Below are 11,676 nucleotides of genomic sequence, written 5' to 3'. Positions count from 1 at the left end.
GCCCCGTTCGTGATTTTGGCGTTTACGTTTAAGATCTGGAAAAGCCTCTTTGCCGAAAGTCCGCGGGGAAGGGCGGAACGGCAGAACCCTCCGAGGGACGGCCGAGTCTGCTCTGCGCCTTCGTGCGCGTCCAGCATCGCGGCCTGCTCCTTCCCCTGGCTGTGCCTGCCCGCACGGCCCTCACCAGAGGACAAAAACTGCGGTACGCTGAGATATAAGTTTCAAACATTTTACAAGACTTTTTCCAGTCCTTGCCTTCTCGAACATCCCGCGCTGGATTTTACGCTGCTGGAGGACTTGGGCCGTTCATCGACGAGGGCAGCAACCACTGCTCAGAGCAGCACGGAGCCCGAGGCGTGCGTTCTCTCAGCATTAATTAGTGATTTTTCCTAGTATTAAAGAGCAGAGAGGAGCTAGGAAGTGTAAAAGCCATCAACACTCTGAGCCACTGAAAATGGTGTAAAGTACCCACCGTAATAAATATTTCTAAAGAAAGGGCGTTTTTGCAGAAATCATGAACACCTGAGGGATTATTCCCCTATCTCAGGAACATCAGAAACCTGACATTTCTTAAAATTTCATTTTAATTGACTCAGCTGAACCAGTTACACCACAAGGTTTTCCAAATCTGAGAAGTGAAGGAAAATTAGTCAACAAGAAAGTTTCTGACATGAATCTCACGAATGCTTCACTCACGAAGCCTCTCCAAGAATCTTGAAGCACTCAGTGAACTCTGCAACAGACATCACTTGAAAAGTGATTTTTGTACATATTTTAAAAAGAAATTACAGATTAACCTGTTTATTCCAATTGAAAATTGAGAGTAGACATGAAATATTTACACACTGAAATATAGCCCTTTCATTACATGTCCCATTAATTTGTCCCAGGGTCCTTTTTGGGATAAAAATCTTTTTTCCCTCTACCCAATCCCAGCCCGAATGCTGTCCCAGCTGCTAGTTTCTGTATTAAAGAATGCCAGTAACATCAGGGGCAGAAGTGGCCATGGAAGGTTGTCTACTTTGATATTCATCAGTTACCCCATGTTTTAGATTGTACAAGAGATTAACTACCTAGAGGTTTTCAACTTATTTTTTTTTCAAGTGTAAAAATGCATAGCATAGATAACTAACTATGTGATCAGGAGATTGAGTACAAACAAACACAGAGATCTACGATCTGATTCTGTTTTGCCCATCTGCTAAAATCAGACATCAAACTGCTAAGCAGAATTCATCTGGCTTGGATTTTCTTCAGGTTACATTACAAAGAAGCAAAAGGATATAATTAGGTGCACTTGACAAAATGTCAACTTAGTTAAGTTTCAGCCCAGAATCCATACCAGCTACTGCGCTGCTCCAGCTGTGCAGTGATGCAATACAGAAATGCCACTGGGTTGCACTGGTGAAGTCACACAACAGGCTCAAAATGCGACACGAGGACCCCTATAATTTCCAAATCCTTTTCTACTCTTTTTGGCAGTGCATATGAGTAGATTGAAAAGGCCGAAGCACAGATTTCCAGGACACCAAATTCTTAAGAACACATTCAGGCTCTTTCATATGACTCATGACTTTCACTCTTTCAGAAAGAGATAGTTTTGAAATGCCAGAAGAACAAACTCTATTCTGAGAAAATTATTCCTTGGGATAAGAGGGGATTTCATTTGCAGGGCTTTTCTTTATAAGTGTTATATTTGCGGGAGAAAAAAAGAAATTGAACAGACATATGCAGAACAAACAGGAAGGAAATTATTCCTGCAGCAAAAGAGCTAAAGGTCCTGACTTTTTCATGTGGTAAATGTTCTTATCAGCCAAAACTTCTGCTTTTCTGAATCTCCTCCTAAATACTGGTGTATTCACATAATATATATGCATGTTCGTTCATTGTGGCTGGAGAAGCACATACTGGCTAAGGAAAATAAGCAGCAACAAATAAACCTGCAAAACAGCTCTGCAGAAGTGGTGAAGTCACCTGAGATGGAAGAACTCGCTGCTCTCCATGGGGACACTGATTTCATTGTGATTGCACATGGTAAAAAGGAGCTGCTGGGACAAAGAAAATGGAAGATGAGGGGATTTTATTCCAGGCAAGTGATTGAGTCCAAGCTTATAGCTGATGTGGCTAATAATTAAAGAAACAAAACAAAATAACAAAATAATGGGCTCACTTTAGCCTATGCCACAGTGTCCCACTGTGGTTTCAGAAAAATTACCTACTTGTTTCTGGTTGCTTAATGAGAAAGAAGATGGATTTCTTTATCCAGTGGGGGCGTCTGGGCTGACACAGTTACACAGGACTGATGAGGACCTGCCAGGTCTTCATACACAGTGCTGGGCATAGGCTTCCCACTCATAAACTGGTCAAGATAGTAAGAAATTTTCCACGCATTTCTCCTTTGGAAAAGCTCATTCACTAGCCTCTTTGTGTGCCCAATGAAACACGCTTCTAAAGTCCTGTTTAAGTTGATGGACAGTTCAATTTACTGGCACTTGTTTTCCCAAATTATCTGAAATCTTCAGACAGGTGGTACAGGTGCCCCTACTTGCTTCCCACCTAACCAAGGAGCACAATCGGTTGTGGCTACTCTGAAAGATGCTCAGGTAGTGCCTCCTCCACCCAAGAAGAATCTGAGCTTAGTTAAAAGTGCCTGAACAGTCAGAGTTTGTTAGCACTGCCTACAAAAACTTCTTGTGAATCACAGCTACATTCTCAGCAGAATGGGTGGCCAAGGTGAGTCAGATTCTGTAGAGGTCAATACAAACAAGAAACTTAAGGAAGTGTAACAACCGACATTTTTTTATTAGAGAGGCAATGCCCAAGCCATTTGGGAGGAATTAATTTTCAAGATTTGGCTACAGAAGAACTCTACAATCTCTGTATTGCCTTCCCCATGCCCAGCCGCCTGATTTTTTTCTGGGGAAGCTTCAGCAGATGCCTTCAGCAGATGCCTTCCATTTTTTGGTCTTTGAAGGTGGGTTCCCTCTAGTGGCATTAAGATGAGCATGGATTCTGTCTTATTGACTGATCTTGGTCCGTAGGAGGGGTAGGGGGGAAGAGGACACTGCAGGGTGTTACACATTCACATTAGGAAACACTGGCTTCTCTTCATTTGGCTAATAGCCTAGGATTCTTGTGTACCACAGGTTCTTTATTTTTTCAATCAGCTGTTCAAACATTATACTGACTTTAGTTGCTTCTTTGGCGAGTCTCTGTCTGCAGGAGACAACAGAACATGTGGTAAGATACACAAGTATGTGAAGCTAATTCCCATCTGCTGTTGTTACCACTCTGCCTGACACTGAGAGTGCAGAGCTCCTCGGCAGTCCTAGAGGGGCTTTCCTCAGAAGAGAGGAATAGGCAGTACCTGTGTGCCATGAGTTACATGAAACTGTCTCTAGGGTGATGATGCTTTTCCTTTTGTGAGGAAACTCATTCCCCCACCTGCAGTAAGACATATGCACAGCTAGAGCCAGTTCTGTGATTTGCATCAAGTGATCCTGGCCACTGAGAACCCAGCCCCTCACAGCACTGCAGCATCCTTCCAGAGGAGCTGATTGCCCACCAGCCAGCAGCCTCCTCCCTTATTACCCATGGACAAAGAGCAGTACCTGCCATCCCTGTGAACACTGTCACGTACAATGTGCCTCCTTGAGAAGGGCTTGTTCTTTCACAGGAGACCACACCCCCTCACCCCACTTTCCAGCACCTCACTCCCTTGGTACATCAGGCTTTGGTTCCTGATTAATTTCCCCTCGGATCTCCCCATATAGACAGTTGATTAACCTATTCTTTTTTCCCACACCTCCCTCTCCCTTTTCACTCATGGCCGTTGGAGCGTCAGTGCAGAGAAGCTTTCCATACCTGGCCGCAATAACTGTTGGACTCTGGACAGTATCCAGAAAGAACTGACTGACTTTAGGGTACACCTTGTTCACAGCTTCATAGAAGTAAGATGCAATTTGCTCAGGGATAGCCAGCAACTCACGTCGGTCTTTCTCAAAGATGGACTTTGACTGCACTTCTGAGGAAAAAAGGCAAAACCCCATGAGACTTCTCATGTCACTTGTATCTCTGGTATCTTCACCCAGGTGCGGGGGAAAAGATTTGAAATTCTGAGATTCAGAACCTCTCCCAGAATTTGCTCTACAGCATTCAGCACCCCCTCTTCCCAGAGTCATGGGTATCTAAGTCATAGACCTTCCATGCCAGAGTATTTGCACCAAATATGGGCTGCTTTTGTGCCAGGTCTCTACTGACTTGTTCCACGCTGCTAAGCACTGTGTATTCATGGTCTTCAACTGAATTATTTGGCTTCAGTTCTTCTTCATGGTGTGTGAGAACCTGTAGAGCTGAGCTTTGTCTCAGGCAAACAGCAAAGCTTTTCAGACTTACCGGGGAGAGTGGTGCCAAGGAGCAGAATCAGAGCTATCACCAATGCCCTGGACTGCAGCATGGTTTGAGTACCAGTTCTGCTGTCTACACAAGAGAGACCTGCAGGAATCAGCATACAATGTTTGGGTTGTTTTCAGAGAACTAAAATCTGTTGGTTAAACACCCAGTTTTTGCAACAAACCTAACCAATAAACAAAGACAAGAACAGAAAACTCATGGTGCATTTCCTCTGAAGCAGTGAGGAAAAGGCAGTAGAAAATTTAAGGTGTCCTTTTATTTGTATAATCACAAATATCCACAATAATAACTTTTAGAATTCAAAGAAATATGGGCAGTTAAAGCTAGTTCTTTTATATGAGAGCTAAAATCCCATTTCAGCACCCATGAGCAAACCAGTAAAAGTGCCAGAGGTCAGAACAGGTTTCCTACATGCTTAAGTACAACAGAAAAATTCATATTTTGTGATTTCTTAATGTGATTTTTTTGGTAAATTGCTCTAAAGAACATTGTGCTAGTTAGTACATCACATACAATGATCATTTTAGTGACCCATTGATCTGAGTACTTTGTCTTGCTTCAGTTGAGGAAAGTCCCGAGGAGCTAACTAGGTTCCTTTCTTTTTCATTCTGATTGATGCAGCAGAGAGTAACCAAAGCAGAACAAGTTCCCAAAAGTGAGTGAGTGAATGCAAAATTTATCTTCACCTGACTTCCTTTACTTTTGTCTTTTAAAAAAGTCAAATTGGAGAATTGGAAAATTGCTACTTGGTACACTGAGAATAAGACATTACATCTAAACAAGCTTTCAAACATGCTGCATTTAAAAAGGTGTTTAGAAATGAAAATCAATTTATGCCCCCAATTAGAGGGCTGCATCACTCAGAGCAACATGAAAAAAACATTGAATGCGGGAACTGCAATGGCAAAATAGGCTGAAAGTCTATTGTATGTGAATGCTTTGCTAAATCCTGTACCAGGTGGTTACAAGTCAGTGTTCCGTATTATCCCACAGTAAGGAGATTTCCATCCATTTTTATTTCCTTCTGTGTACAGATTACCTCCAAAAGCTACCACCCAGATCCCTAGATGTTTGCATAGTTGCTCTTTATTACCCTTCCTTGATTTTTAATCCCAGAGCCAGTTTCTGTCTGCGTACACAAAAGGCAGAAATTTGCTTCCCAGGAGCATGAACAGGTGCTCTTACCCACTTTAGAACCTGCAGTCCCCGTGGTGAAGGCACTGGGAAAGGGTAATGTATCTCCCAACACTGAATTTCTGCAATTCCCACCATAGGCTTGACCCTCCTATGAGTCTCTTATGGAGCATCCATCACTCAGCTTCAGAGCAGGTGACCCCAGGTACTCCCACCCTCCTCTATTTCAGCACCATTCCTGGCTATGGAGAGTGAGCAGGGCTCACACTTTGGAGTAGGAGATGGAGCAAAATAGAAGGCTGCCTCCACTCACTTGTCTATTGTCCAGATACACCAGTCACAAAGTCCATGCCACCCAGAACAGAATTCAGCTCTTACCTGTCCTGCTTTCTCTTTCTCAGGCCCAAGCTGAGGTAGGTGCTCATCTGAGACCCCGGCATTTATGCAGGGCTAATATAGTGGTAGCAAGGGGTCAAAGGTCCAGCTTTGTTTCCCCATTTGCTCTTTTGCAAGCACATCCAGCTCAGTGGGACAGTCAAGAAGCTGTGGAGGACTCTGGACCTGTTATTGAGATTTGGAAATGGAGGGTCAGTCTGACCTGAGCCCAAGAGATGCAGAAGTCAGCTCCTGGGTCACTGAGTCCCCTACTTTTGCAGGCAACCATGTCATAGAGACCCCTTCCATAAACTGACCAAACTCCACACTAATAGCAGCTAGAGCTGGGCTCAATTTTGCTCCCACTCTTCCTGTGCACTAACCCCACGGCTCTGACAGCTGGCACTTACCTGCAGCTGTTACTCCAGTTTCCTCTCCATTTACAGCAAATGCATTAACCAAATGGTGCACCAAGGTGTGCACCCCCCTCACACTTCTTTCCCTGAGACCAACTCTTTTTGCACAGGATGACTAGATGAGAACACACCTGAGACAGCTGTCAAAACGCACCAGGAGGAACATCCAGCTATGGGATCCCCAGCCCAAGAAACACAGATCTGTTAGAGTGGATCCAGAGGGGCATGATCATGGGGTTGGAACCATCTCTCCCATGGGGAAAGGCTGAAAGAACTGTGGCTGTTCAGCCTGGAGAGAAGGCTCCAGGGAGAACTTCTGCAGTTTTTAATACTTAAAAGGTTCTTATAAGAAACACAAAGGCTTAACCAAGGCTTGTATAGACAGGAGAAAGGCAATTGGGTTTTAATTGAAAGAGGGTAGATTTAGATTGGATGCAAGGAAGAATTCTTTACTGTGAGGCTGGTGAGACGCTTGAACAGGTTGCTCAGAGAAGTTGTGGACACTGGAAGTATTCAAGGCCAGGTTGGATGGGTATTTGAGCAACCTGGTCTAGTGGAAGGAATCCCTGCCTAAGGCAAGGGCAGAGTGGATGAGATGATCTTGTAAGGTCTCTTCCAATGCAAACCATTCTCAGGTTTCTCTGGTAATATCTCCCGAGGCTCCCCAGGCCCAGTAAGAAAGTGGCTGCATTGCTGCTGTAGGGAATGTTTTCCCATAGCTCTTGCTCCAAGTGCCCCTTGGGTCTCCAGTAGGTCCTGTCACCCGTGTTCGGCACATGCAGCCAGCGGCAAGAGACAGAAAGGCTGCAACACTGAACTATGAAGGGCATCACCTGGGGGCATGGGAGGAGAGAAATTAGGCCTACTGTGTGAGACCCAACAGATTTCCATTCTTATGTCGACCACTTGTTTATTAGGTGACTCTCACACGTGGGAAGTGAAAAAAGCTCAACCAGTACCTTTATACATCAACCAAACAAGATTTCTAGAGGACTTTTCCTCTCATGGTGCTCCAAGTGCTTTAGAACCAAACAGTAAGTGTTCTCATTTTACAGACACAGCAGCCAAGCTACAATGAGTCACATCATTGAAGATGGCTGCCAGTGCTTTCTAGACATTTCTCCACTCTCTAGGTATTTATCCAAATTATCTTTTTTCTTAGAAAAACAAAGGAAAAAAAGTCTCCCAAAATAACAACAACAACAACAAAATGCCACATACAAGCAAACCATTTTACATTTTTGTCCAAAAAAAAAAACAACAGAAGATTCTTACAGATGTGTAAAAAAGGTTAACTCAAGAAATAAGAACAGAGATTTTTCAGTTCCACTTCTGGTGCAAACACTAAAAGGCAATTTATGGCCTAGGAAGAACACACTAGAGCAATTGGTTGAAAGTTCTCTTATATTTCAATTATACATTTGACAGTCATTGAAGGGAATCTACACATCTATCATCTTTTACAGCTGGAATAACATTCAGAAGACCAGCACAAGGCACATCACAGGCATTTAACTTAGCAGAAACAGGAATGAGCAGTCATTACTTGGAGGGGTTAATTTAAGATAACCATAAGTGTCATTTCTTTCTTAAGTCAGGTCAACAAATGGGATGCTCTAAGTGGATGTTTTAAACTGATGTGCTGCAGGAGGTAGTAAGAGAAGGGACTTAGCTGCCCTGTGTGGTAATTCATACTGCCAAAGAGCTTTGCATTGTGGCTGTTACCACACAAGGCAAGCACCCCAGCCCTGAAGTCAGCCTAACTTTAGGCAGTGCTATCATGAATACAATCCCAGAGATAGCAACTGGGCGTTTCAGCACTTTCTAACGCCAAATGGGCATTTTCCAAGACCAGATCAATGATTGCACAGAAACAGCCCTTGCCCACGATTCCTGGAATGGCATTCCAGAATGGCAGGGCACTCTGCAATAAGCAAGAAAGCCAGATATTGCAAATACTTTCTTAATCAAAGAAAAATCAGACGATTCTTTATCTCTCTTATGCATCTCTGGCCTGAGGTAGAAAGCAGCTGACTGTAGCATGGGTGACCTTATCTGGCCCTGCATGGCATGGTCACTTACTCATTACATTATTTTAAAATAGGGTAATGCTGGCTATGAAGGCACTTTATCTGAGACAGAAGATTCGTTCTTTGGGAGTAAGGTATAATCCTTGTTCTTCCAGCATGAATGGAAGAACAAAAGTCTGGAATAGCAATAACTTCATATGTGAAATATTCAACTTTTTCCATCACAGACGGGCTGACATGTGAACATCAGCTCTCCGGAATGGCTAAAAAATTAAGCATGAATAAATTGCAACGTAGAAAGAATGAGGCTAGGAAATTTCCTACTGTTATTTCTTTTAGTGTGCTGTGTTGGAGCTGCTCAGTTCTCCCTCTCTCTTAAAAAGTCAAAGACACTGTGATCTTACTGGAAAAGGGTCCACGTTGTATTGTGCAATGCTGCCACAATGGGTTTCATTTAAAGCCAATTAAAATCAGAAATAAGCATCTAAAGCAGAGCCTATTTCCTTCCCACTTTCCTGTCTGCGTGCAGTTGTAAAGCACGCAAAGATAGATTTCCTTTGTCGTTATTTTACAGCCCACCAACTGGTGCTTTATGAACCGCAGAGGTCTGCAGACCAGTAAGCCTGGTATCATTTCTGCTTCCCTGCTGGATCACCCAATCTACTTCTGTCACAATTTAAGAAGTTACAGAATTAACACGGAGATACAATCATTTTTCCCTGAAGAGTTTTGTTTAATGTTTCTATAAACATGAACAAAGTGACTGAAGAGGAAAACAAGTACGATATAGATAAAAACCCTTCAGATTTCAAAATTTGTGAATTGTGTTCACAAATCTACAATTAGTCACCCGAGCTCAATTACGGGGACCACAGGAACAAAGAAAGATGGAGAGATCCTCCATAGGTGTAGATAAAAAGCACCACCTCTGCTGTTCGCGTGCTCATACCCCAGCAGTTCCAACAGCTGCTCCCATTACAGAGAGAGTCTTCTTGGTTTTCTTGAACTGTGAGTGGCTTCTTGCTCTTGAGAAAACTTGCTGGGTACGTGTTGGCTTGTATACACTTGAATGTGAAGGAAAATGAACTCTTTCCATGCAGCTGTCTTGGGATCTCACCACATCTCAAATAGCCTCTACTCTTTGATGGAGAAAGGGGCAGCTCTTTGCTGAAACCCGGACATTTGGGCTAGGACAGCAAGAAGTTCTCTTGCATGACGCTATTCAAGGCAGAAGGAAACAGTCAAATTCCAAGCTACCAATTCAGCTTCCAAGGGTAGAATCTGTAGGGCTCTGGTTATCTGCTAAAAGTCAGCAGAGGGCAAAGCTAATGTCTAAACTGGTTGCTAGTTTTGGAAGAAGCAGCCTCATATAATTTTCTGTCACTGCAGTCATCATAAATGCCTCTTAACTAATAAAAATAGTCCATCATACAAAAAGGTGGTTCATAAAATCCTAAGCATGTCATAAAATCAGAAAAAAAGATCCACAGACAGCGGCTGATAGATTCAAGGGTGATCCTAGCTTTGCAAGTTCAGCAAACACAGTTCCCTATATTTCAAATGTGACTCATGAGTCAATTCACAATGTTCAGTCTGGGCCTAATGCAGACAAGCACTATGCTAATTACAATCCTCCTTCCTTGAATTCAAACATTGGAGTTAGTCTCTTAGTTCTTTCTTTTATTTTTGTGATAGCCATCAACTGTGGGAAAGAGACCCTCTGTCTTCAAAAAGTAGGTCTCCAGCACTGAAACAGTCAACCAGAGAAGCTCCTTGGTTCTCCTGTTTTATCTCCATAGGTAGGAATTACGAATAAGCATGTTCAGCCAAGAAACTGTGGGAAGATGAGCACTCTGGAGTGGCCCTGGGTTGACCAGCAACTGCATTGGCTATCCAACTAGGACCATTTGTTCCAAGTGTGATGTTTCCCACCATTGCCCAAAGAAAAGAAAAATCTCTCCAAATCTTCCAGGGAAAAGCACAAGCACATTAATAATTAGGACATTAAAGAACAAACAGTAGCAAGTGTCCCATGTGGCGCTGTCTGGGAAATAAGCTACGCAATACAGTCATTGGTACCAGTTAATCTCCAGTGCCTCTGGGTAACAAAATGATTCACAAGATTTTCCAAAAGCTCCTTGCCAACCATGGAGTCTCTTAAATCCATGAAGTGCCTCCTGCAAGACAGTTTCCCATGGAAGCAGCCAGCATCCACAGAGCTTCTCTTTCTCCAACACATTTTAAATTAAAACAGTAGATTAATCTCATCAAGGAGAAATGACAAGTTCTCCTTCACAACTGGTCCCAAAGCACAGAGAAATTCTCTATTCTAGTCTCAGGGTGAGAACTGAGGAAACCATACAATCCAGCTCCAGATCATATGCACCACACTTGCAGGGTTGGTTTAAGTGTCAGGGTAAAATCAGTAAAAATGGTGACTATAAGAATTCTTCAGAGTCTTTTATCCCACCCCATGTATATGATACATGGCACAGAGAGGAAAGGGCGAATATAAAATGTTTGGAAAAGAGTACATGGCTTAGGCAAGATACATTCACCAAAACCATGCTTCCTTGAGCTGAAGGTAATTCTGGTCCATGGTGTAAAGAAGAGTAGTCATACTTTGCTCAGTCCTTGTAGGCAAGGACAAAACCTTGGTATATTTAGCCCTTTAAGTTTACAAATAAATTCAAGTCTGTATGAAAGGCTAGAATAAGTATCTTTTAAGGCACTAAGGTCTAGGTTCAAAATAGAACAGGTTCTTTCAGTCAGTAAAGAGTAGAGAAGCTGGCAATTTGCAGACATGCCAGTGAGACCTTGTTTGACTGTGATCCTCCTGTTTGGGAGAGAGGCTTAGTGGGGACAAAAGCAAGCAACTGTCCCAGCTATGCCGAACAGCCAGGCAGAAGCAACAAACGTTATGGATTCTGAAGCCCAACAAAGGGCATTAGAAAGATGTGCCTCTCCCCATAGAGCTCCCAGGGGACTGGATCAGATCACCTCCAGAGGCCTCTTCCAATCTAAATTATTCTACTCTCTTGTGACTTTACAACTCCATGAACACTGGAATCTTTCTCCGGTAACTGGTGTGCAAAGCGTTCTACAGACTGGGCTCCTTGCAGTGCCACAACATCTAATAAAGGGAACTGGTTGCTCTCTTTAAAGATTGGGAATACACTATTTACTGAAAAAATCTGCTGTTTCTACTAGAATGTTTTCAATGAACCTCAACCCATTAGAACTTAGCCCAACCTAAGTTTCCAAATCACAGCAATAAAAATAGGTTATGTATGGCTTTCATGGCACTA

At 43.0% G+C, this 11,676-nt stretch overlaps 1 protein-coding gene across 1 annotated transcript; it reads right to left on the bottom strand.

The window, feature by feature from the left end:
- Positions 1 to 3,116: 3,116 nt before the first annotated feature.
- Positions 3,117 to 4,456, bottom strand: LOC120749398 (apovitellenin-1-like). Its single transcript, XM_040056762.1, has 3 exons — positions 4,396 to 4,456; positions 3,865 to 4,024; positions 3,117 to 3,216 (listed from the first exon to the last, which is right to left on the bottom strand). Exons 1-3 carry the CDS (start codon positions 4,454 to 4,456, stop codon positions 3,117 to 3,119), a joined length of 321 nt encoding a protein of 106 aa, XP_039912696.1.
- Between the last annotated feature and the right edge of the window lie 7,220 nt (positions 4,457 to 11,676).

Source organism: Hirundo rustica, chromosome 2 (assembly GCF_015227805.2).
Source record: "Hirundo rustica isolate bHirRus1 chromosome 2, bHirRus1.pri.v3, whole genome shotgun sequence".
Lineage (NCBI taxonomy): Eukaryota > Metazoa > Chordata > Aves > Passeriformes > Hirundinidae > Hirundo > Hirundo rustica.
This window is presented reverse-complemented; position numbering and strand designations above follow the sequence as displayed.

What these genes read in the sequence shown, in the direction of transcription:
- LOC120749398 (XM_040056762.1), bottom strand. Translation starts at nt 4,456, where the DNA reads ATGCTGCAGTCCAGGGCATTGGTGATAGCTCTGATTCTGCTCCTTGGC. An exon ending in CCTTGGCACCACTCTCCCCG is followed by an intron (nt 4,025 to 4,395) that starts GTAAGTCTGAAA and finishes TTTTTTCCTCAG; the next exon opens with AAGTGCAGTCAAAGTCCATC. An exon ending in CCAACAGTTATTGCGGCCAG is followed by an intron (nt 3,217 to 3,864) that starts GTATGGAAAGCT and finishes TGTCTCCTGCAG; the next exon opens with ACAGAGACTCGCCAAAGAAG.